Source organism: Podarcis bocagei, assembly GCF_964188305.1.
Source record: "Podarcis bocagei genome assembly, chromosome: 7".
NCBI classification, from domain to species: Eukaryota; Metazoa; Chordata; class Lepidosauria; order Squamata; family Lacertidae; genus Podarcis; species Podarcis bocagei.
In genome coordinates this window covers 29,236,502-29,263,093 of record NC_138132.1, presented here as the reverse complement: position 1 = coordinate 29,263,093, position 26,592 = coordinate 29,236,502, and the positions used below count along the sequence as shown (strand labels likewise).

At 44.4% G+C, this 26,592-nt stretch overlaps 2 protein-coding genes across 9 annotated transcripts in view; both read left to right on the top strand.

Annotated features, from left to right (window-relative positions):
* The window catches only part of SRRM1 (serine and arginine repetitive matrix 1), a 29,142-nt gene extending 23,360 nt beyond the window's left edge, over positions 1–5,782 (top strand). For 6 of the 8 annotated variants that reach the window (XM_081202801.1, XM_081202800.1, XM_081202799.1 and 3 more), the window contains 5 exons: positions 853–957; positions 1,486–1,944; positions 3,005–3,200; positions 3,556–3,738; positions 4,810–5,782. In XM_081202801.1, the coding sequence (XP_081058927.1) occupies positions 853–957; positions 1,486–1,944; positions 3,005–3,200; positions 3,556–3,738; positions 4,810–4,914 (1,048 nt within the window). In that variant the 3' untranslated portion in view covers positions 4,915–5,782. Of the gene's footprint in view, positions 1–852; positions 958–1,485; positions 1,945–3,004; positions 3,201–3,555; positions 3,739–4,779 lie in introns of all 8 variants that reach the window. The other 2 variants (XM_081202802.1, XM_081202803.1) reach the window with 2 other exon arrangements.
* Positions 5,783–23,834: 18,052 nt separating this feature from the next.
* CLIC4 (chloride intracellular channel 4) overlaps positions 23,835–26,592 on the top strand; it is a 47,229-nt gene continuing 44,471 nt past the window's right edge. Inside the window, exon 1 of the mRNA XM_081202175.1 lies at positions 23,835–24,194. Within this exon, the coding sequence (XP_081058301.1) occupies positions 24,120–24,194 (75 nt within the window). The 5' untranslated portion in view covers positions 23,835–24,119. The remainder of the gene's footprint in view (positions 24,195–26,592) is intronic.

The window sequence follows — 26,592 nt, the reverse complement described above, 5'->3', positions numbered from 1 at the left end:
AGAGGATCCTAGTTTGTGGAGGAAGAAAAGTGGCACAAGTGACTTGCAAGTGAATTCTCTATCACTTCCACCATATGCCTTTGAAGGGAAAGTGCTGCAGGCCAATATAACATTATATGCATATTGAAACTGAGCTGAGCTAAAATCTTGGACAAGCCTGCTTAAATGCACTTCAGTTGTCACCTAAACAGGCTTCTCGTTGCTTCTGTACCTGTGATATCTGTCCCTGGAAGGGAATCATTTAAGTTGAAGGTCTGTCACTGTTTTGCCAGTGCAGTTTTGCTCCTTGAGGGAATTGCATTGGTGTTGGCATACTAGCATGTGGTGGATCAGTCAGCGTTGTTGCTTTTCATACACACACACACTGCTCTCATGAGCAACACAGCAGGATTATATTGTAAATTAAATGAATCATAGTTGGAGGAAAGAGGGCCTGAGAGTAGCAGAACATACTGTCTATGTCACCTTACAGCAGCATTGAAAGTGTGTCCCCAAAGACACACAAATTTGCTAGCCTGTCTGCTCAAAAATGGCTATGCTAGTTGTTAGTTGATCCTCTTTTCTTTTTTTAAAAAAAAAACTTGCCTGGTGATCCCAGGAGGCTAGGCATGTGGCTTTGTTTAAGCCCTGTCCTCTGTGCTTGCTGGCTACCACTAATATGACTAATAAGAGCCCGATGGTTGAGTGGCAACAATTGTTGAAGGGATTATAGCTGAAGGGCAGGATGATGTTGCCTTGACCAGCAGTAAGCTACTTTGTGCATAGGCTGTTGTGCGTATGCTATAGGCTATTGTGCGTATGCTTCTTTCTCTAGGATCTGTCTTGAGCCTCTTCCCTCTCTCCTTCCTTTAGTAGGAGGAGGCGCAGTCCATCGCCACTGCCTACCAGAAGACGGCGCTCTCCTTCCCCTGCCCCTCCTCCAAGACGGCGGAGGTCACCTTCATTACCACGCCGAAGGTAATACTTGCTACTTACCTTAGGAAACACACATCTCTATAAAAAGTGTGCTGTTAACTTAGAAATGGCCTTTCATGAACATTTGATAGCAGCATCAATATTAATTATTTTGAAATTGGCAATGAAACTATTGATGCTTCTTAATGTATTTATATATTTACGTTAGTTTAAACTTTTAACTTGCCAATGGATTCAATAAAGTTTATAAAAGATTAAAACAATAAATACAGCCGAAACAGCCTATAAATAAGATCACAATTAAAGGTTAGAGATGACATCCAATGGTATCTGTTTGTGAATGGAACAGTGGTTTACAAAGATTATTTCAATAGGCATATTTAAATTTTAAAAAATAGTGAAAATGTTATAGAACATTTAGAAAAATTGTGTAACTAGCAGGTGGTATTGCTTTCTAATTATGCAGTGGCATTTACAGGCAATTACAGCGAAGTGTGCACACAGTTATCTATTATTATTTGGAAACACCTTCATGTACCCCTTAAATGACTTTGCATATTTGTTTCTAAGGTCTCCATCACCACCACCTCGCCGGCACTCCCCCACACCCAGAAGATATTCTCCTCCAATACAAAGAAGATACTCTCCTTCACCCCCTCCAAAGAGAAGGACAGCTTCTCCTCCTCCCAAACGAAGGGCATCTCCTTCTCCGCAGCCTAAGCTTAGAGTCTCCCGTTCTCCACCACCAAAACAAAGAAGTTCTCCACCCCCAAAGAGACGCTCGCCATCAATATCCTCCAAGCACAGGAAAGGATCTCCGCCCAGCAGGTCCAACCGCGAAGCCCGTTCCCCTCTGCAGAACAAACGGCATTCTCCTTCGCCACAGCCTAGGCCTTCCCGTCCTTCTGCAAGTCCCCCGCTGCTGCGCCGGGGACCTTCATCTTCTCCCCAGCGAAGGCATTCCCCATCGCCGAGCACCAGGCCCATCAGAAGAGTCTCGAGAACCCCAGAGCCGAAAAAGTCTAAGAAGTAAGCAATTCATTGGCAGCCAAAGCGCTGCTTTTAATATTTGAAAAGCAGTTCGGCTAGGCCACTAAGGAATGTCTGAGAATATTACCAACCCTGAGGTGTATTGCGTAATTTCCCTACCAAATGCCAACTTGTTTGATAGGACTTAGACATGAAATTTCACAACAGAACACTGGAGAAGACCCATTGAAATTAATGGACTTAAGTTGGTCATGTTTGTTAATTTGAGTAGATCTTCTCAGACTGACTCCTGTTGGATACAGCGCATTTCTATAATCTGTTCCATCGGTGGTTATTTATTTGTAACAAAATCTTTAAAAGAATATAAATTCTTAATGGATCCTACAGTCGACTGTATCATACTTGATTCCAGTCAAATATTAAAACATGGATGGGAATATGTTGGTTTCTAACCATACCTTGGTGACAAAAAAATGGGGGGAAACTCCAAGAACCTCTGGTATAAGAGCAAATAACAAAATGAATAATTAGAGCAATGGAGTAAATTTAATATACTGGAATTTTTTTAAAAATAGAAATGAAAACTTGGAGGTTATTTAAAGGGCAGATAAAAGTTTGACTAAATATTGATAGTTTTAAAAATAAATCTTTATTCAATTTTAACCAACATAAGAAAAAAATTTCAGCTGTCAAAACAATATAGTTTTGATTTAAGAGTATCGCTCTGGGAAAGATCATGATTTATTATGTACATATATTTATGTACCATTTCAGTATTTTGTTTTTTTAAAAAACCTACAAACCATACAGATGTCACAAGGGACCTCTGTCCACATGAGATAAAAATGTACAAATTGGTTGTGACCTTAAAATTCAAACGAATTGTTTTAGAGCTGTAATAAACATTAAAAAGAGATTTCATTTGGAAAGCAATGAAAGGATATATCTCGGAAAAATGGAAAGGGGTCTTGAAGTTTCAGTTGTAGGATAAAGTCTGCACTTAGAGAACATTTAAACTAAACTTGTGTATTTGCATATTCAATTGAATTGCATCATTCTTAGCATGGAAATCAAGATTTATTTATTTTCTTTTCCTAAGGGTTTCCACACCAAGTCCACATTCTGTGAGAAGGGGATCTTCATCCAGGTCTGTTTCAGGATCTCCTGAGCCACCTCCCAAGAAACATCCAGTGCCTGCATCTCCTGCTCGATCTCGATCGCCTTCTGCTCACTGGTCGCCAGCAGCACCTGCAAAGAAGGCTAAAAGTCCTACACCAAGTCCATCACCAGTAAGGGTATGTATCTTCCAGTGCAACTGTGAGGGCCACCTCTCGATTCATGCATGTGGCTTAATCAACCATCCTCTTACGCTGACCGAAACAATGTTTGCTGGGTCTAATGCAGCTGTGAATCTCTACCAAGCTAGACTGACCATTACTTTTATTACTGGATTCCTACTGCTTTAATTTCAAACGCGAAAGCTTGTATTTTTGCCAGTATACAGGCAAGTGGTCATTGTCAGGGAGTTGTCTAGGAGTGTATTGCTTTGTGGTGTATGTTCAAATTCACATTATTTAAAACACTTATATGCCGCCTTTCCATAAATAGAGCAAAGCGAACACTCACAAAACAATTTGCTTAACATTACAGAATTCTGATCAGGAAGGGAGTAGCAAGAAGAAGAAGAAAAAGAAGGATAAGAAGCATAAAAAGGATAAAAAGCACAAGAAGCATAAGAAGCATAAGAAAGAGAAGGCTGCAGTTGCTGCTGCAATGACTGTTTTTACCACGTCTGCACAGGAAGACCAGGAGAAAAATATGGAGCCCCAAAAGGTGAATATTTGTTCAAAACATTTATAAACCACTTTTCTATATTAAATGTGGTGGGTTGGAAACTGACTGACAATTGTTCAAATATTAAGGGTTCAGGAATCAGATTACAAACTATTATAGAATGGCACACAAAGCTTGCATTCTTCCTTGTATGGTTCAAGAATACCTTTGTTTGAATATACCTACGAGCTGTGTACTCCAGGCATTTGCAGGCTGTGGTCTTGCATGGGATCAGCTTTTTGCCGTATTTGGCACCCTGAGAACCTTTGTCTTAAGGAGGCATAGTTCTGGCCTGCATGAGGCTCTTACATGGAAAAGGGCCAGCAACTGAAGAGACCAAGGCTGGGGCTTGAGCTGCTGTTCTCAGGCTTCCTTTCACTACTGTCCATCTACTCTCTCTCTGTTGTCAGTATTGAAACATGCTGATATAAAACATATGTTCATATATAAAACATAAGATGGAAGCTGTGATGAGAGAACCTGGAAAGGAGGAACCTATGATCTTCCCAGCAAGCGTAGCTGCTGTCCCAGGGAAGGAGACTGCATGTTTTCATACTAGCAGTACAGAATGGAGGGAGGTTGTTTGGCATCCTTGCTAGAGTCACACCAGAGGCAAGGCCTAGTAATACACCGTGGGGCTCTGTACCATGAGAATGAAGCCATGCTTGTTTGACCTTTGTAAAGCAGAGGTGGAGAGCCTGTGACATTCAAGATGTTGTGGAACTCTTGCTCTTAGTCCTGGTCAACATAGCCAATTGTCAGGGATTTTGGGAATTGTAGGCCTACAACATCTGGTAGGTCAGAGGTCCTCCATCCCTCTTTTAAAGGCAATACGCAAAAAAGATTGTGCTTCACCAAAATCTGCTAAAGTGTGAAACTTATTAATACTTCTTTCCATTTTACATATAGCTCCAGTGTCTCAAACTAGAATTCCTAATGTTGATAGTGTTAGTCTAAAAACCTAGGAATTTTGCTGTTTGAATCATGCAAGTTTCTGCTCTTTGGCCAAATCTAATTCAGGCTCATATTCTGTGACTATAGAAGTAATTGCTGACTTTCCATTGCGTTAAGGAGACTGAGAGTGAAGCAGAAGATAACCTGGATGACTTGGAAAAGCATCTGCGTGAGAAGGCTCTGAGGTCAATGAGGAAGGCGCAAGCGTCTCCACCATCTTAGGCTGAAGCAGCATTTGATATAATGTACATTTTGTTTGGTTTGTACTCAGACTTCAATTTCAAATTGCTAAAATGTGTTTGAGCTTTAGACTTTAACATTGGTTGTAATAATTGCTAGGTTGAAGTTCATGTTTAAAAAAAGGCATGGATCTTCATTACAAAAAAGCATTCACGGTGTACTAGTGACCTCCTTCAACAGTTGACATGGTTTCACTAGAATTTTCTTATGCAGTAAGGAATTCTCTCCCTCCCCTTCCCTTCAAGGGTTTTAAAACGAAGCTTACAGATCCCACAGTTCCTCTAAAATGCCGTTGTACAAATGCTTATGGAGTTTCTAATCTGATTTCTTGCCCTAGGCCATTTGTGGTCTGTTCAGTTATCAAAGAAATTGCATAGAAACACTTGCAAATTCTCAGATTTCTCTGTTTGCCTGTATTGTCTATGCTTAAAACCGGGATTAGTATTTGAGGACGGTATCTACATGGTAACCTGCTGCTCTTGCCAGTGGGGTTTATAATGATGTTTATCTGGAATGCTGGAATTTAATTTGTTGTTGTTTTTTCTCTTTCCCGCCCCCTCCCTCTTTGTTTTCTTTTTAAATTAGTTTCCATAACCGGCAATCTCAGCAGAGTTTGGCATACAGTTTTGTTCTGTGAAATGTTGTTGTTGCCCCATTCATAGTTTTTTTTTTGGTCTTGTTGCGGTCCTTTGGAATAGTGTGAAACTTTCAGAGCTGTGATCTCTGAAAGACTGAAGGGCCTGAACTTTGGATATTGTCATGTTCTCACTGGGGTTTTTTTGTTTTTTTTTAAACTAAAGCTATTATAAAGCTTGTGGATTAAACAAAATAAATTTCTAAATTTAAAGGATCTTGGTGATTTATGTATGTAATTTCTCCCCACTCAAAATTCAAGTAAACAAATTTGCTTATTTTGCAGAAAAGTGTGTGGTTCTAATCTTGTTCACTGAGCTAAAAACTTCCCCAAAGGTCCTAAAGTGCAGGGGTGGGGAACCTGTGGCTCTCCAAATGTTGTTGCACTCCCAACTCGCGTCAGACACAGCCAGCAGAGCCTGTGGCCAGGAATGATAGGGAAAATCTCTTGAGGGCCCAGCACCATTTTGCCTTCATGCAATGGAGCCTTTTGCAGATGCTGCCTCTGGTCTAGAGCACTAGAGTTCCCGTGAGTGTGGGTATTGCCCTTCTAACAGAGGGGCGCCTTCAGATGCATACCATTTTCCATGAACAGAATTTCTTCTCTATCCAGTGGGCAGTTCCTCTTCACAACAAGCAGAGCTAGAAACATGCCACTTTTTAAAAATTCACAGGTTAGAAGAGTTCTTGAAGAGAGTTCATTCAGACTCTTCCCCACCCCATTACTTCTCTATTACCATAGCTGTGCCATTTTCCTTTCATTAAAACTCATCCTTGTTTCTACTACCATTTATTACGCTGCCTGGGTAAAAAGGCTTCAAATTCGCATTAAACACTGATCTAGGAGAGTGGGGAGCCAGTCGTTCTGGCTTTCTTCTTCTAAGCTATGCCCAAACCTGGAGATCATTGCACAGAGCCACTTGGCAGTCCTTTCTTCACCACCTCCTGCTCATTTTCTGGCTGTGCTACACTTCAATCTCTAGTATACCAGTTCCACTCACAACTGGAAATGTATAGATGAAAATGTAGAGCCGGCATGTGCGCAGGCTCGTTCCCTTTCTTACATCTATAATGATTAACAACATATTAAAGTGTCATCATTGCAGAGTTTGTGAGATTCACTTACTATACCAGGCATACTACAACTCACTTTTGTTTTAATGTGGAAAAAGATGGTTCGAGTGCTGGACTACAACCTGGGAGACCAGAGTCTGAATCCCTACTCATCCATGAAGTACACTGGGTAACCTTGGGTCAGTCACCACCTCTCAGCCTAACCTACCCCACAGGGTTGTTGTAGGGATTAAATGGGGAGGAGGAAAAGTTTGTATGCCACCTTGAGCTTCTTGGAGGAAAGGCAGGATATAAATGTAATAAAAACAAACCAAGCAGTAATGAGCAGGATAAATATCTGGAAGTGTGTGAGGACCATGGGGGTACTTAAATATTGAGTATTCACACATATCCCATCTTCAGAACCCAGGTCCAGGTATGTAACCACTTGGTTATAAGAGCTTCATGTAAACAATGACAGTATATTGAAAAACTGCATACCAGCTGGATCCCTGACACTTGAAAAGTCAATGCTTCCCAAATAAGTCTTTGCTCAGACTTGATATGGTACTAATAAATGATAGGCCCAACAGACTGGCTCGTGTTGCCAGGGTGTGATGTTTGGTGTTTTCTCTTGCTTTTGTGTTGGGACCTGGCATGTTCCAAGGACTATTTTGCACCAGCATCTTTAAACTGATGGTGACTGGCAGGCCATTTGCTGCAAGTTGTTCACTCATTTGGCTTGCAGTGCCAGGTGAAGACCACTAGAGGGCAAGATGGATCAAACAGCAAGTTCGAGGAGATAAATTATTATTGACATATGGAAGGCATTTATTTGAAGCTTAATACAGTGGTGCCCCGCAAGACAAATGCCTCGCAAGACGAAAAACCCGCTAGACGAAAGGGTTTTCCGTTTTTGCGTTGCTTCGCTAGACGAATTTCCCTATGGGCTTGCTTCGCAAGACGAAAAAGTCTTGCGAGTCTTGCCATTTTTTTTCGCTTTCCCCCCTTTTTCTAAGCCGCTAATAGCCTTTTAGCCGCTAAGCCTTTAATAGCCGCTAAACTGCTAATAGCGCTAAGCCGCTAATAGCGTTGCTTCGCAAGACGAAGAGACTCGCGGAACAGATTATTTTCGTCTTGCGAGGCACCACTGTATTAGCATCTCTAAACTGTACATAAAAAACCATAGAGAATAAAACAATAAAAAGATCAAGTGTAAAACTGAACATAAATCCAAGCTCTTGCCTGAAAATACATGCTGAAATAAGTCCTTGTCATATACCTGAAGTCCAGCAAGGAGCATGCCTTTCTAATCTTGACTGGAAGGGAGTTCCACAGGATTGGTCTCACAACACTGAATGTACAGCTTCTAGTATATAAAACAGGCTTCCAAATAAGTTCCACTCGGAGTAGACCCATTTAAATTACTGAATTTAAGTTTCTATGACTAAAGTTGGCCACAATCTAGCAACTTATATAATGTATATTGAATTACAATCAGAAAACATCACTTAGCAATGCAATTCCAGAAATCAATTGAACAACAACAAAAGCCATTCATAAAGCAGTGATCCATAAAGGAAACGTCAGTAGCCACAACAAATGAAACAGATGCACACATGAGATCTGTACCTTGACACTAAGGACATTCCACAAAGTGAGTAGTACAATGGGAAATTCTACTCATCACAGCCTGTCACACCTCAAGAGCTGGAGAATCTGGACCAAAGCCTTGAGCAATGAACAGCATGTGGAGAGGAACACATGCAGGAAAGCAGGCCCATGGGGGGGGGGGCAGGCAGCCGTGTACACTTGCCCCTGGCCTCGGAAGGCTAAGCTAGCTCAGGAGGCCTGTTGGGACCGACAGCTTTTTTGTTTTGAGTTGTATTTTATTCTAACAAGGGACTCGGCTATATTAGTAAAGAAACAATTATTTGAATGCACTATAAACATGCAATACCAGATGACGCTTTTGTAAACAACCACATGGCACCGTACAATAATGGCAGCCAGCACCCACAAATCCATAAATATTGGTTGGTAAAAACAAAACCCTCATTTCAAAGGCCTGTCTAAGTAATAGGTTTTTTGGAGATGTCTAAAAGAAGGCCAGGAGGATTCCTGTTGACACTTTACTGGCAGGGAGTTCCACAGGGTAGGACCTGCCACCTTAAAGGCGTGATGCCTATTAAAGGCTGACTGAAACTCGGGGATATGGGGAACCCCAAGAAGTGCTCCATCAGAATACCGCAGTGATCAGGGTGGAACATAAGGAATCAGACGGCCCTTAAGGTATTTTTGGGCCCAGGTGTTTTGGTTCCTTTGTGAATTAACCTTAGAATATTGAACCTGGTCCGGAAGCAACTTGACAACCAGTGCAGATCTCAGCATATCTTAATGGATATCGTTGGCTGTTAGTGTCATAAGAAAAGCTGCTCTCTGAGCTATATGGGCATTTAGTCAGTTGCCTACCATCATGAACTTCCAGGCACAAATGAAAAGATTTGATTCTATGTTTTCTCGCTCATTTTTGTAGCTGAAAAGCTCTGTTTCTCTCCTGCCTATTAGGGCATTGTAGATTGAAAAGAAAACCTTCCTCCGTAAAGCTACTTGAACAGCCAAAACCTAGTTATATGGAGGATGCCTGGGGATTGCTTTTAAGTGCCGCTGGTGTGAGTCAAACCTACTTTCTTTCTGCTTTTATTTAATCAGAACCCACCGATTGTGCAATGGTCTAGCCCTACTGAAGGTTGGCTGGAGTTCCAACTTAAACTATGGCTACATTAACTACAACTAAATGCAGAGCTCATGAATGGATCAAGGTTGGGGAGAATTGTTATTATTCAGATGTTTTGGTTTCTTTTAAAGAATTTTAAAAGGTTTTTCACTGTAGGACCTGAATTCTTCTCAGGAGGGAGCCAGCTGCCCAGCAGAAATAACGGCATACGTACAAGTGCATAATGCATTATCTGAGATTAAAGGCCCACACCTGAAAGTTGGTGGTTATTGTGTGTCCATCTATGCTAGTGTCACACACCAGCACATTGTTCTAAACCAGGAATGGGGAACCTGAAGCCGTCCAGATGTTGCTGGAGTCCAATTCCCATCAGCCGCAGCCAGCGTGGCCAATGGTCAGGTATTTCTTATTAGAGATTACCGCCCACACACTTCTGCTGCGCTTTCTGCTTGTGTGGTGGCACCTCAGTGAAACCTCATCTTACTGTTTATAGCAGAGTATTTCCCTGGCGGCAGATGTCAAGAACAGTAGTCATAGACAAAGTCCTCAGTCAAGAGCTTCCTTTTTGCTTGACTGGTTGCACAAGCATTTCTCTTATAAAATATATACAAACTATTTACATGCCTTCTGTATCTCTCCAGCACGGTATAAACTCAGCATGTATGTGTGCTTTCCTTGTGCTGAAATTGCATCTCCAACTGACACCAATTAAGCCTGGAGTGCCACTCCCACATACTGAAGAAACTTCTGGAACGCTTTTTAAAGTTTAAAGGAACTATTACTCTGTTTCGTGAAGAATGTATTCCTAACATTTCTTTGATTCCATTCATGATTGCTTCCCATAAAATGTCTCACAGTCAACAGAAACCATTTTGGAGCAGACCTCCTGATGAGATGGTATCTGCAGGAAGCCCTCTTGATTGGTTGGGTATATAAGGGGTGAGGGGATCTTTTAGTTATTCTGCTCATAAGCTTTGTGCACCAGAACTGGCTAGTTTGCTAGGAACTGCAGTCCAGCAACATCTCCAGAGGCATGAGCAGTTAAATGGCAAAAGGCACTGGGTGAAAGAAGCCAAACAATTCTAATAAAGCGTGATCTAATAAATCAGGCAAACATTTTTTTCAGGGAATGTGCATTCCTCTTTCTTTCGCCAACAAGCCAAAGTAGCTACCAACAATGCTTAAGTAAATTTAAGCAATTGTAAAACAATAAGAGCAGGGCAGAGGGGACCCATCAAAAACAACAACCCAATAGTGGAAAATAATGAAGTAAAACTAGCGAGAAGACCGCAAAAAACTCCAAAAGCAAATACAGTGGTATCTCGGGTTAAGAACTTAATTCGTTCCAGAGCTCTGTTCTTAACCTGAAGCACCACTTCAGCTAATGGGGCCTCCTGCTGCCGCCACGCCACCGGAGCATGATTTCTGTTCTCATCCTGAAGCAAAGTTCTTAACCCGAGGTACTATTTCTGGGTTAGCGGAGTCGGTAACCTGAAGCGTCTGTAACCTGAGGTACCGCTGTAGTAACAAACTACTATTAACAGCAACATACACATTTGTTACCAGGTGCTGAAAAATAAGAAATGAGGAGGCCAAATGGGTTTCTCTTGGAAGGGACATTTCAAAGGCAAGAAGAAGAAGAAGAAGAAGAAGAAGAAGAAGAAGAAGAAGAAGAAGAAGAAGAAGAAGAAGAAGTCACACCAGAAAAGGCCCTTTTACATTTGGAGTGACATAACTCCAGCCGGCCTCCTGGTTTCCTAGGAAGCCTCTTGCCAAAGAAACATGCCTAGCTATTTCCTATCCCTCTCAGCACCAACATCTACATCACTCCACCTCCCAAGTTGAGGTGCCCACCCCTCTGCCCCCAGTGATCCTGCAGATTGTTAATTGAGGCATGTGAAGATTGCTACATGCCAGATCAACCTGTGGGTGTGGCTCTTTCAAGCTGCCTGATTAGAGCATTTGATTTCCCCATCCTTTGGGAGAGCGTCACCCACCTCCATAGAAATGTCTGGGATTGGTTGTGGGGAAGCCCAGGGCATGGTTGGCTGCCTTTGGTTAACTGCAGTGAGATTTGTTTGCGTGTGTGAGGGGGGTGGGTTGTTGGGTCAGGTTGGCCATATTGATTTGTATGCTGTCGGTGGGTTCTTCTTGTTGTCTTGTCCTCTCTCTCTCTCCACCTCTCTTCTCCCCCAACCGTATACTGTATACAACATTAATGTCTCACATCGAATGCAACTGATCTGTAGAAAAGACTCTATGACCTGAAAACAGAAACAATGCACATACTTTTGCAACCCAAGGATATCTCATCAATCTTTCTCATTCCTGGATCCAGCCTGGTAATGGCCCACTAAAGATGTCATTGAGAAAACAAGGGAAAGGGGGCTTTGAGCCGGAAAACAAATGGGTAGGGCCCTCCCTTCAACTCTTAGTTAGAAACACAAAGTCTGCAATTTAGAGCAGAGTTTGTTGTGATGTGACCTAGAAGCAAAGCAGGAAGATGGAAAGCAGAGAGGTGGAACAATGATTGATTATGTTTGAATCTAAGACTGCAGCTATGGGAGAAACAAGACTGTCTTGGGGTGTTAATGCTGTGAACCCCTCCACTGTAGGGTCAGATTGTATAAATGTGTAAAGAAACCATATATCGTAAAGACACCACAGTCTCTGCTGTGCTTCACTCCCAAAATGAAACAGAAACCCTGGGTAAGCACCTGAAACCCCAGGAATCTTACACTGCTCAGAGATTGGGGTGGTGTGTTGTTCTGACATTTTTGTTTCGACCAGCTTCCACACTTGGGTGAACAGGTCTTTGCCAAGGGAGTCTACTTTGTAGTGTTTAAAAATCTAGCTGCTGTCACTTTTAAAGTTGTTTTTTAAATGTTTTTAGCTGAATTTATTTTGCACATCACCTTAAGACATGTGGAAGGCCCCGGTGGGCACAAGTGCCACATTGGCGACCCCCAGATATAAAGCAATAAAATAACAAGAGGACCTTTGAGAAATGTCAGTGCCCTCTGAAGAAGAAACAGAAACCAATTAACAGAAACTAATTGGAGATGCTCTCTTCCTGAGCAAGTTTCAGAAGCATTGTTAAAACCGGCTTTTGGAGGTTGAGAAATGAGGAAATGCAACTGGGGTGGAGGTTTTTTCGCAGCACTTTGCCCCACTATAATTTGGCTGACAGGGGCCAACCCTACAATTAACTGCAGTGAGGCCACCTGCCACCCCAGGAAGCAGTAGTGGAAGTCCCCAGCCACTCCTTCTGAGCCCTTCTGTTAGAGGACAGAGCGGAGTGTGCCACATGGCCTGTCTTCCACCTCCCAAGCTAGCCTGCTTCCCTCAGGTGTGGTCGGAGCAGGAGACTGTCCCATTGTTGATGTGGGAGTAAGATTCAGCTGCCAGTCCAACTGGCTTCTGTATACAGAATGCAGGACAGAGTGGGTGGGATGCCTCAGGCAGCAAAACCTCTTGGGCCAGCCTGGAGAGAAGTTGAATTTGTGGTTCTGCAGCAGGGATGGGGGACCCCAGTCCTAGGGACCCACTGTGGCTCTCAAATACACTCCGTTTGGCCCTCAGAACTCTTCCCAGGTCCCTACCATCACCAGTCCTGCTTCACACACCTGTTTGAGTGTTTTTGTTTGGCTGTAGTATGTCCTTCAACTCTGATAATGCCTCCTGCTTGCTTGGAGGGCAGAGAAAGGTGAGTGAATGTGAGTAGAAACCACCCAACCATACGAAGGCAAGATTTACACTCATTGCTCCACCCGCTTTGGCATGTGGCCCCTGAAAGGTTGCCCAGAAGAGAATGCGGCCCCTGAGCTGAAACTGGGCTAGAAATGAAAGTCCTATGAATAAAAGCCATTTTTCCCACTTGGTCTGATGTTCAGTCTGAACTTCTGGTGCACTGTGCCCTCCTTTCCTCTAGAGGAGTGTAAGCACATGGCTGCTTGGGATAGGGTCTGCTGCCCTCTCTGCTGCCCCTGGATAAAAACAGAAGGACAGTCCTGCTGGATCAGGCTGAAGGTTCAACTACTCCAGGGCTGTACAGGGCCCTGCAGGGTTACATGATCTCGCCCCTGGGTGAATTTCAAAGCCCTCTGCAAGCGCCTTTATTAGTTAGTCAAGGGTCAGGAAGCCCCAAATTCCATTTGACCCTCTGACTGCTCATTAAACTATGTTAAGAATAGAACCCTACAAAATCCAGATCCTACGTATCTGAGCAACTGTGATACAGTATTATAATATGCCAAAGCTGTGGGGTAGTGCCTGCAAACCAACCAACCAAGATCTTGCTAGAAATATTTGGTGGCAGTTAAGCCTGATTAAATTAACAACCATGCCAAAAGAATAGTGACAACTATCAGAGGCAATTAGATAAATGGAGTCTGTTAACAATTCATGTGAAAAGAGAATTAGGAATATCAAGTGTTGGTGTGGATTATTTATTTTTATAAACCGCAACAGTGTAAAACAAGTGAGAGAACATATGTTTGAGTGTATGTTTAAAATACTGTAATATAGCTGTATTATGAAATGGTTTGGGCATTTGAATTTTTATACATATTAAAGTAAATGTGGAAAAAACAACCCCTTCTAAACATTGCAAATGAAAATAAAATACAACAAAGATCTGTTAAAAGCAGCATAATTTCCAGAAAAAAACAAGTTTTTATTTTATTTATTTTATTTTATTATGTATTTTTTTAACGATTTTATTGGTTTACAAAAGTATGTGCAATGTCTCCCTCTCTCTCCCCCCCCCCATAACATTTTTTACAGATCAGTTTCATTTGCTGAGACATTAGGAAGAAAAGGGGGAAAGAGGTGGAGGGGGGAAAGGTGAGTTGGGGGTGGGGTCGGGTGGTGATGTATCTATTATACTTAATATATATGGGGTTCCAAGTTTTTATTTTAAGAATACCTCACAATAGACCTCACATACCACACCCCTAGCTGGCGGTGGGAGAAAAATTTGCTTCAGTTTGCACACAAAGGCAAACCTACCTAATTATTTGGAGAAATCAGCATTCAAATGCTGGTGAATTTTCATGAGGCTTTAAAAAACGGATTGCAAACTGATGCAATGTGGAAATGCAGAGAATTGAACTTAAGTCTGGAAAAACAAGAACCTGAGAGGAACTGAAGCTGACAGAGTCACTCATCCCTACCCATAGGACAGGTAATCCCCAGGCAATCATTTGTCAGAAAGCAAACATCTACAAAAAATACTGTTTAAAGTTTAACGGGATACACTGTTTAACTTTAAAGATCCACAGCTTATTCTTAATATTGCTATAAGCGCGCGCCCCCATCACCCTCTTCTGTGGCACACACATTCACTCCTGGAAAAATGGGATTTTACTGGCATTAAATATTAATCAAGCTGGTCTTTTGCATTTTTCATTCAGTGAGTGGTTTGCCAACTCATGTAGTTGGAGTCACCATTTGCCTGAGGGGGGAAGTTTATTTGACTAAAACATCACACACAGAGAGACACACACACACACACCACTCTTTGATCACTTGTGAGATGCTCTTCCTTGGTCCTTCATGCACCATCACCAGGTGACACGAAACGAGATTATATTGTCACACAAAGTGCATGAGCAGCAAAAAGAAACTAGAGCTAGATCTTTCTGATTCATTTCCTCTCTTTATAGCTAGCTACTGAATGACTTTTATTATGAATGACTTACTTTGCTACGAACAATAGCATTTTGTAGAACACCCTCATCCCCTCTTATGCCTTCAAGATATACTATATCAGTCACTTTAAGAATAATAATATTACTGGATGTAGGTGGGGTGGGGGTGGCTGTGTCTTTGCTTAGACTTGCCTAGACTTGGTTACAGGTTCAGTTGCAGTAGGTGAGTAGGATATGGAGATTAGAGGGCTATGCCAAAGGCTTAAAATGCATGTGTAGATGCAATGTGAATGCCCAGGTCCATTGAGGCTGATACAAACACCATTTATGCTACCAGGGAGATGCTGTAGCTCAGCGGTAGAGAATGGGACCGCTCTCTCGTGTGCAAGATTAGCTCTGTTGATGCTTCCAAGTTGCCAGGAGATGCCATGAATAATTGAGTAAGCTGGAGGGCAAAAGTAACCTTAAGCAGGTAATGGGGCGGAGGGCCTGAGGGGTCCGTTTCAATCAAACCATCCTCATTCTGAAGTCTGGCTGATCATTTTTCTGTGTAGGGATTGGGAGCAGAACAGGCATAATTTGCACCAAGGCTGGATACTCTGTGTAATGGTTACTTGTGCGTGAATGTGATATGTATGTCTGTGGAATGAAGATCAGGGCATAACTTGAGCTGAAGCTCAGTCTTGAAACTTGTTTTGCACACCATAGTGCCATCTCTTTAAATTGGTCCTCCTTGTCATTCATAGCAGTTTCATGCCAGAGCTACTTTTGACAGGGTATTAAGAGGGCAGGCCTAGAAGAAGTGGATACAGGGATAAACTGGGAAGTGATATGGAGTGGTTTCAGTTACTCCTGTTTAGGCTTGGTTTACAGTCTCAGTTGCTGTGAGGCATGCGGGTTGTCCTAAAAGCCAAAATGGGTCCAACTGCATTTCATAACTCTGCTTTTGCAGAATGTGCACAACGACTTTTCCATGACACAAGCTTCAGAATGCCTGCCTTGCAAAAATCCTCACCGTGATCAACTCCCACCTGGAAATCTATGTCCCCACTGTGAGACGATGTGCGGATCCAGAATTGGCCTCCACAGCCACCCATGAGCACACTGTTAAGTCCAGGGGTTGGCAAGGTTTATCTCACCTGAGCCGGCTCACTCCAGCGGAGATCCCTCTGTGGGTCGGATTGTGTGTGTGAGAGTGTGCGTGAGCGCAATTTCCGGCGTCGGCTTCGGCGTCTGCACAGACGCAATTTCCAGCATCAGCATCGGTGCAAACACAATTTCCAGCACTGTGGAAGCAAGTCCCTGCACCACACTGCGCCGGTTTAGCACAGTGCACGGGGAGTTGCCGAGCAGGCAGCTGGGGGGCCAGTTAAACGACCCTCATGGGCTGCTTGTGGCCCATGGGCCTTAGGTTGCCTAACCCTGGTTAAGACCATATTCATGGAAGGCAGTCTTACTCAGCTACGAGTGATTGCCAAAGAGAGAAGACCTTGCAAAATTACCTCTTTGCCCTCTTCTTCCATTTATCAGAGAACCGTGAACCATTACAAAGTTAGATAGTTAAGCTGAGGTTTGAGAACCAGCGTTGGTACCTATTTATATTTTTGTTAGCTCTTTATCACCTGCCCTGAGTCGCTGTTATTAAAATGGGGCAAATCAGACCCCAAAATATTTTTGAATTAAAATATGCCAAGTATTGTGAACACTTGCTCAGTTGACACGCCAATGGACAGCTCTAGTGGGTCACCTGTGCTCCCCCACAATGATTTGCAGCTCTCTGGGGGGGATTCCCAGATACCTATTATTTGCATCTTTTCCCTACTTCTGTGGAAAACTGGCAGCTAAGGCCCACCCCACCCAAACCCATCAAACGTGAAGGGGAGAGGATGCTTCCATCTTTTCAGGCCTCTTCTCTTTGATTCAGGGGTGTGTGTGTTGGAGTTGACAGATCTTCTAGTCTGTTTCTGCCAGCCAGACATGCCCCACAGCTCTTCTGAGACTCCCTCACCACGTGAAAAGCCTTGTATGCTTTTGCATTTAACTCAGCAAGAAATAATAGCAATGAGAGGGAAGAGAGACAAATGGAGGCAATAAAGAGAGGTTGAAGAAAGAAGAGGGGAAGAAAATACTGGTGGGGTAGCAGGTTAGGGTGCAGACCTTTGCTTGTGCGGAGACACAAGAAAGCACGTTGTTTCCCCCTGCTGTGTAGAAAGGCTGGCCCTGGCCTTGCTTACAATGAAATGCAGGCAAAGAGGATGGAGAGAGAACAATGCAGGGGGCTGCAGAAAGGAGAGACCAGAAGTGGCACAGAGAGGGAGGAAAGGCAGCTAGCAGCTGGCAGCTGGAAGGCAGTGATGGCCACCAGCTTCAATGGCTTTAAAAGAAGACTAGACAAATTCATGGAGAGGCCTGATGACTGCTGCTGGCCATTATAGCTATCTTCTGTCTCCATGGTCAGAGAAGCAGTATGTTTCTGAATGCCAGTTGCCAGGAATCATAAGGTGCTGGTAGTAGTAGTGGGTTATAAATAATAATCAGGGGGCTCTTTGTATTTTCTTTTGTTAATGGGTGAAAACAAAGACCCTGGATTAAAATGGAAAGTCAAAAACAGAGTCGGGGGAGTGCTGGAAACTGTGATTTGCTCCTCTGAGGAGAAATATGCAAAAGCAGGCCTTGGTGTGAGTCGTGATCCCCTGGTTGTAGGCCTAGCCTGTGACATCACTTCGAAATGCTGCGTTGAAGACAGCCATCTTTGTGTTTTTTTGAATTCTGCTATTATGAGCTCACTTGTGGAGGGCCTGGCAACAAACGCTGCAGCTGGAAATGTCAACTCCGTTACTGTCAAGAGAGACAAGAGTCCCAAATGCTGTAGACAATGCGATGTTGGCAGATGGGGACAGGAAGACTAGATAGGAGGGAGAGAGAAGGGGAGAGAGGCATTTGCCAAAGAATTACCTCATGCCAGTTCTCTATTTCTCTCTCACACTCTCTCTCACACGCACTGTTATCAGTAAGCCTCTCACTTCAAGCCTCAGTTTTGTTTGGCTCAGGATATTTAGGGAGCAAAAGACCCCATGGGATTATTCTTGATAAGTATTTTATATAGTAATTAAAAAAAATGTTTACAGTCCACACTGTTACTCAAAAAATGCAGCAAGGTGGTACCTATACAACACAGAAAATTATAGTAATCAATAAGAACAACATCTAGAAATACCGGTTGAGAAAAACAAATTTCACATTTCAAAGGCTGTAGCAATTGTAATGTGCTGTGCTATAGGCTACACTATTTTAAATGGCATTTTAATTCCTTCTTTTCTTTCTTACATGGCATTTTATTACAATTTGAATTCAATAGAATTCAGATTTTAAGTGTTCTTCAGAGACAAGCCTACGAACCAGCCGAATGAAGCTTGCAGACCATCAGAGGTCCACAGATTATAATTTGAGAACCCCTGGCCTGTATGAAAGGCTAGATGATTCCTGCTGAGCCTCTATTGGCAGGGAGTTCCACAGGGCAGGGCTGGCTTTCCACATTCAAGGCTCAGTTCCTAGTCAAGGCTGACTGAACTTCAGGGGTATGCAGGGTTTATTCCAAGCTTTCCCCCCCTTAAAGACATTGTTAAATTTTTCACAAAAGGCAAAATCCCACAAAATGGGAGCGATAGCTTGTGAAGGATAAGAGCCAAAAACCGAGGACTGTCCATGGTAAATACAGAGACCGGCAGCATTGCAGAGGCATTTGCAACAGACTTGGGCCTGAAGGGGCACAGCAAGATGGGAGAAGATCAGCATGTCATATAAGCCTATATGCCTCCTTCACATTTAATGCAAAGATTTCCCAGGCAAATTATTCAGGAAAGGCAGTGGGATTTGCTAGGGGAAGAGGCAGGCCTGGATTAATGTTTCCATCAGCTGGGAGCTCCTGCTGGGCCTTGATGCCAGGGCCCCATGCCCCTAAAGAACAATACTCTCTTTGTGTCTACATCTCCTTGAGTACAATAGGTTGCTGAGCCGAAAAACACATGTTTAACTCTGCCTTGCTCCCTGTGGGAAGCAACAATGGCATCAACGCTTTCCCCAGCATGGTGCCTGCTGGATAGTGGTGGACTCCTACTCCCATCAGCCCTAGCCAGCAAAGCCAAAGATCTGGGATAATGGGAGTTGTAGTTCACATAATATAGAGGTCATCAGGTTGGGGAAGGCTGCTCTAAGGATAGCCATATGTGTCAGTGGTGCAGCACTGATAGTTCAAAGTCCAGCTGCAATGAAAACTCATTTACTTGCTTGCAGTCTTTGTTCGTGGAATTCAGAAGCTTCAAAATTAATAAGTACTTGTATTATGAATGCTGCCAGGTCAAAGATTTATTGACCCTTCTTGGAGAGGGGGCCTTGCGCCCTTTGAGATAATAAAAATATGAGACGAACCCTGCTGGAAACAAGGGCCCACCTACTCCAGCATTTTGTTTCATAGTAGCCAACCGGTTGCCTATGAAGTGAAGCCCCCAAGTAGGATGTGAGTACAATAGTGCTTCCTGCACTTGTGATTCCCAGCAAGTAGTATTCAGAGGCGCACTTCCTATGATAGTGGCGGCAGAACCAGTGGGGAACCTTTTGACTCCTTATCAAGATCTAGGCTTGTGGGCTGAATTTGACAGGTGGCTGGGGCCCTGCACTGAAACTAAGGGCTTATTAAATGTCTGCCTGGCACAAGACATTTTGCTGCCTAAGGCAAGGACAAGATGGTGCCATTCCATCTATACAACTGGAACAATGTCCTCCACTGCACCTCAGGGCACCAGGCTGTTTAGGGGTGTATGAGAGTCTGTCCTCTAACAGTAAGGAATAAGCAGCAGGCTTGGAAGAAATGGCTGTTGGGGGAGGCACCACCATTGCCCTCAATCATATACCACCTGAGGCGTTTACTTCACTCTGCCTAATGGTAGAGCCTGCTCTGCATAGGCCTACAGCTGTGGGGCAGAGCCTGGAGATTCGACTTCTGTGGAAGGCCTGAGCCTCTAGAACACCAGAGATTCTGGCAGACTATTCTTAACTTCTGCCCAATCCTGGCCGAGATCACACTTGAAATCTAGATTCCACATTTTTGTTAAGTTTCACGTTGGAGAAAGTCAGCACTGCCCGCCCTCCCCCATGCTGCTGCTCTAGAGCGCAAGAGCTGGAGAGTGGATCCGTTGAAAAAGAAAAGGTCAGGCTGATAACAAGAAAAGAGCTCAGCGGATGTCAGAGAAAGTGGGTGGAGAGCTTATACAGCTGGCCAGAAATAATCTGGCTGGTAGCCACTTGGTATGCCAACACTAAACGGATCGTTCTTAACAAAAGCAGGGAAATAATTCAGAGTGTATATACACCTGCCTGTTAACATGTATGTGGGTCACACTGATCCTATTTTTCAGTGTGTGCTTTTGTCCACTTTTTTCTACACTTGTGCACTTTCAATTGAACTCCAGTTCAATGGTTCCTGTTCACACTAGTGGGTGGTGCATGATGGGATGTATCGCGCTGGCTGTTGTTTGCTCCCCACAGCTAGTATTTCTCTGCTTTCCCTGAGTCCTGGAAAGTTGAGCTACACTGTGAGTATGCACATACTGTAGGTATTTCTCTGCCTGTCCTCACGGCCTTTTAAAATAATTATTTTGATTGAAATAGAAGTTTCTGTTATACTCGACTTGCACACAACTCAAGAGTTGGTTGCCAAAATGTGGAGAACTGAACTTAAGCTTAGAAAAATGAGAAATAGCAAGAAACTGAGAGTCACCCATCCCTAACTTTCAGTATAGGGTTGTGAACGAAAAGCAGTTACTGTTTTGCTACTGAGTCCAGCACTAATCAAATTAGATTGCCTAGGGAAGGATTTGCTCATCTCACAGGTATTACAGCAGCTGCTCTGAGCAATTTTCAACCTCAAATCCTTCTGTGGGATGAAGGAGACACAGGAGGAAGTTGGTTTCCTGCCCGCCTTCTTTCCAAGCACAGGCCCATGCGGTGGCTGGTCCCAGACATTAGGTCATTGGGCACTGCACCAGCCGGCTTGCTCTGGCAGTCTGTGCTTGTCCCTCCCTTATGTAGGGAAATAAAAGATTTTGCTTTTATTCAAAATAGAAAAGCAAAAGTCATACTCCCAAATTAGCACTGGGTGTGGTATGAGCATGGTTCCTGAGAATGGGATGAGATACTAAGGCTTGATACTGCTATGGTTAAATTTGCTAGCAGATTTATAAGGTTTGTGGGATGGCGTCCATGAACAGTCAGGGGGGCAGCGAGTGAACATCAAAGATGGACACTATAGTGGTTGCAAGTCAATCAAAATATTATTTGTCACTCATATGTGATCCTACTCCCTCTGAAATTGCATCCAAATGAAACTCAGTAGAAATTAAAAGCTATAGCAATGCAAACTGACACAAATAATTGTATTCAATCCTAGTTATGCTCAAGTAGGCTAAATAGGACGCGGGTGGCGCTGAGGGTAAAACCTCAGCACCTAGGACTTGCCGATTGTATGGTCGGCGGTTCGAATCCCCGCGGCGGGGTGAGCTCCCGTCGTTCGGTCCCAGCTCCTGCCCACCTAGCAGTTTGAAAGCACTCTTAAGTGCAAGTAGATAAATAGGTACCGCTTTATAGTGGGAAGGTAAACGGCGTCTCCATGTGCTGCGCTGGTGCAGGCTCGCCAGAGCAGCTTCGTCACGCTGGCCACGTGACCCGGAAGTGTCTCCGGACACCGCTGGCCCCCGGCCTCTTAAGCGAGATGGGCGCGCAACCCCAGAGTCGGTCACGACTGGCCCGTACGGTCAGGGGTACCTTTACCTTTACCTAATGTACATTAATAAAGAAACAATTCATCATCATCATCATCATCATTATTATTAAATTTGTACACTGCCCTTCATCTGAATATCCCAAAGCGGACATCAAGTTTCACAAATGCACCATGTTTCTTTCTTCCTATTGCAAAAGATTACTGTCTTAAACACGCACGTCCTACTCTGAGGTCTAAGTTCCAGAGATGCTGGAGTGGTAGCTGAACCCTTCAGAATGATAACATTTGCAGATCAAGCTGAGAACATGGCTTTTCAAAAAGAAAGAAGGAAAGAAAAAGGACAGCATTCTACCAGGGAAAAAGGACCAGAAAATAGGGATTGTGCCTGGAAAATCGGAACAGCTGGAGCATGTGCATGCAGCTGTATTTGCTAAACATAACTCACAATTATCTTTAAAAACCTATTCTACACTTAGGGCACAGTCCTGTCCTTAAGGCAGAGGTTTTCAACCTTTTTGAGTCCATGGTTCCCTTGACATTCTTTCTTTGGCACCCCTGTGGGCCTCAGGAGTCCAGTTATGTCACCACTTGCCTGCAGAGCTGGCAGCCTCTCACCCTTTTTCAAACATCCTCCCTTGTGGAGTGTTCCCTCAGCCTCCCCCCACCCCCACCCCTTGGGAGTACTCTGGGCAGCTGCCCCTGGTCTCTGAGCCGGCCCCTTCCCGCCCCAAAGAGAGGTACAGTGGTACCTCTGGTTACAAACGCTTTTGGTTATGAACGTTTCAGGTTACGAATTCTGAGCTCCGCTAACCTGGAAGTAGCTGCTTCTGGTTGCAAACTTTGCCCCAGGATGCGAATGGAAATTGTGCGTCAGCGGGAGGCCCCATTAGCAAAAGCGCACCTCAGGATAAGAACGGTTTCACTGTACCCCCTCACACTGTCCCACAGGGGCCTGGGAAGCACATCTTGGACAGCCCCAGAGGCACCATGGGGAGCTTGTAGCCATGGCTGCTGCAACAAACAGCTGTGCAAGCCTTTGGGAAGCAGAGAGGTGAGAAGGCATCAGAGGAGGAAGGGAAGAGGGACTATCTCCAGGGCACCCCGGGGTGCCACGGCACACTGGTTGAAAACCACTTGCCTTAAAGTGTTGTTATTAATTAGTATACCACCGTATACCTGCAGGTATGCTGGCTGAAGACCATAGCAATGGGGAGGCAGTTGTGTGCTGCCAGATGCTGCCGGAACCCGCTTCCCATCGCCAAGGGCTTTGGGATGCTTTGCGGGTAGCAATTCATGAAATAAATAGTAACAATAACAATGGTCTATGAAAGCTTATGCACGAATAAATTTGTTAAGAGGCCACAATGTTCTATGGTTTTTGCTGCAAATGACTGGCGCAGCTATCCCCCTGGAAATGGTTTGATTTTGTGGGTTTGTTATTTTTGTTACTCTTTTAATCTGATACTGATTCTGTGCCAAGTTATACATGAAAAGGGAAGGGTATGAATAGACAAACACGTGGACTAGAAACTTGTTCCTGAGTTTCATGCAAGGAGACCTTCACCCGCACCACAGCCCCCGCTCCTTCGCATCGTAATCCTCCCTTTCACCAGCCAAGACAAACGCTCCCCTTGCTCAGCAGCGCGCGCGCACAACAAAGTCAGGCCACGCCCCCTCTTTCCCCTCGCCTGGGTTGAGTCGGGGAAAGGCGGCGGGAGTCTCCCCACTACAGTCACGCCCCCTCAAACACGCGCACCCTGCTCTGGCCACACCCACGTCAATAGGATCATTCGGTGCTTCTCTATCGTCAGAGTCCCGCCTCTTTGCCGCCGGGGGCGGGTTGATGTCCTAAGCCACGCCTCCTTCACAGCACAGGCCCCGCCCTGGCACCCGACAAATATTATTAGGCGGCGTCTTCCCAACCTTTATCCGTCGCTGTTTGTTTCCTCGCTTGCTCCCTGCACCCCCCCCCCGGCCCGGCGATTTGCCACGCCCCTTTCACGGCTCAATCCCCGCCCCTTGGTATAAATAGGCGGCGTCTCTCGAAACGGCTCCTCAGTCGCGGTCCCGCCTTGTTCGACGGCGCTGAAGCCCAGGAGGCAGAGAGAGAGAGAGAAAGAGCGGAATCCGCGGGGCGCTCCCTCCCTCCCTCGCACTCGCCGGCGCGCTCGCACAAGCCGTGAGGGGAGCCAGCCAGACAGGCGAGCGAGCGAGCGAAGGACCGGCTGAGTGAGTGAGTGAGTGAGTGAAGGGAGGAGTTTTCTCGCTTGCTCGCAGGGCGTCGCCGCCGGTCAGTCTCCACGCAGAGCGGGTGGCCGAGCGAGGAGGACAGAGCATGGCGCTCTCGGTGCCGGTCAACGGCGTGAAGGAAGAGGGCGACAAGCAGCCTCTCATCGAGCTCTTCGTCAAGGTAAAAGGTGTTCCCTGGGGGGGGGGCTTCCCTCCTCCCCCCAGCCTTTATTAAGCAGCCCCCCCCCTCGGGTAGTGTGTGGTTCATCCCTGCTCCTTATTGAGGGAGTCGACTTGACTCGCCATGGTATTTCTCATGCACGCTCCTGGGTCCACTCTATTATTATTTAATAATCCCGGGGGGGGGGCTCTCAAAGCGGCTTACAAAACATTATGGCAGTAGAAGCCGCATGCAAATTTGGTGCCTGGGAACAGAAATAGCGCGAGGTGCCTCGGATGTGTCATTTCTTGCTCTCATCCTTGGTCTTAACCTTCAGCTTCTACATACTCGGCGAAAGAGCCCGTTGAAGATCTCGAAGGCAAGGGAGTGGGGGCTGAGCAGCATGGTGGGGGCCGCTCCCTCTTTTCCTCGTTGAGGGAGTCGACTTTGCTTTCTGCAATACCCCGCAGCAGTTCTCAATCTCAGCATTTCCCTATGGCGTTCCCTCTCCAGGAGAGGCTGCTGGGCTGTGTCCAGAACTGGAGTTTGGGGAGGGACAGTCTGGTTCTGTGCGTGGGTATTTGGAAATAATTCCCAGTGAACTCAGCGGGACTTAACTTCCAAGGAAGTGTTCTGTGGGTTGAGTATAAGACAAGGAAATTGTGTAAGTAGCAAAACAATGTGTGTTGTATGGACAGATTCTCCTCACCCTTCCACACAGTCATCTCTTCATCTCTGTGCCTTCAAACCTGTTGGCTAGATATAGCTTATTCCCTACTTTATTATAGAAATGAAGACTCTAGAACTTCATAAATAGCATGGGTACTGATCAGCCTGACACTGACTTCTCATATCCCTCTTTCTCTGTGGGTTCTGCTGCACATTCTTCATAAAAATACAATTCTGTTGTGCAATTTGTCAGTTTGGTGATGGGGTCGGAAAGCTTTTCCCCTGCAGGTCTTTTGATTTTGTGACATGCGTCCTTCCATCTCAGCATTCCTCAGCTAATCCTTAGTTGTCTTCCAGTCTAACCCATATATCCCCTGAAGGTTGTCTATACAGTGGTACCTCTGGTTATGTACTTATTTCGTTCTGGAGGTCCATTCTTAACCTGAAACTGTTCTTAACCTGAAGCACCACTTTAGCTAATGGGGCCTCCTGCTGCTGCAGCACTGCCGGGGCACGATTTCTGTTCTCATCCTGAATCAAAGTTCTTAACCCGAGGTACTATTTCTGGGTTAGCAGAGTCTGTAACCTGAAGCGTATGTAACCCGAGGTACCACTGTAATTGGTTTGTATATTCAGTCCTCTTTCCTTGTTTGATTTTGGGCATCCTTCGCATCATACATGATGATCTCCAATTTGAAGATCCTATTGTCTTGTTAGCTTTTTTACAGAGGGAGGTCCTGTCCCCCCTTCAGCTAGCCCGTCCAGGCACTACCCTACCTACCTCTTTTCAAAGACTCTGTAGCTGTAGACTTAGGAACTGGCTAAATCACATATGTCATAATCTGCAAACTACTTCTTCCAATTTTTATGATGTGTTGATCACTATGTGCAGTATTCTGAAAGAGACTCCTGTGTTGCAAAGTTGTTATAGATGCGAATCTTCCTTCTTTCCATTCAGTTTCACTCTTCTGTTTCCTGTTCATTTCCCTATAACAAGTTAATAGTGGACATCATTTCAGAGAGGATAAAGACTTGGTTCCATAAATAAAAACATAAGCATTTCTGGTTTCTAGTAGGGTCGAGAGTACATAAAATGATATATAAAAATGGCCTTTGGGGAGTGTGCTTTGGTCTCATTCTTGCCTTGTTCGGTTTTACCAGATACTCCGGCCTTAACATTCACTAAAACTTTTTTATTATGAGAAGTGTATTTTTCAAAGCAAGAGCTGTTTCCAAGTGCTCCAATAATAAAATCTTCCTGTTTTCTGCATTCTTCCCTGCTTCTGTAATACTCATTCTTAGCTCCCTCTCACTCAGAACAGAAGTCTTGGGCTGGGAATAAGAGGTGGCAACTTGAATGAATCTGGATGAAGTCATTTTCTTTTGAAATGCTACTTCATACAAGCTATGAATAGTCCATTACTCAATTGCTGTTGGAGATAGTGTAAAAAGTGTTTGCTTGATTTCTTGCTTCTACTTCTGCAATGCTGGTTTTTTTTGGGGGGGGGGAATAATAAGGAGCTACATGGGATCATTTTTAAAGGCATGGTACTTTTAAAATATGAAGACACATATTTTGGAGTTTTGAAAGCTTTTGACTTGTAAACAAGAGCCTTATCGCACAATCTGTTCCACACCCATATTGTCATCGGGGATGTACCAGCCCTGAGGAATCCAGGGACTGGAGGATCACATCTTTTACATCCCTTCTATTGTGGAAAAGTGATAATGTATTGAAAACAGGAATATC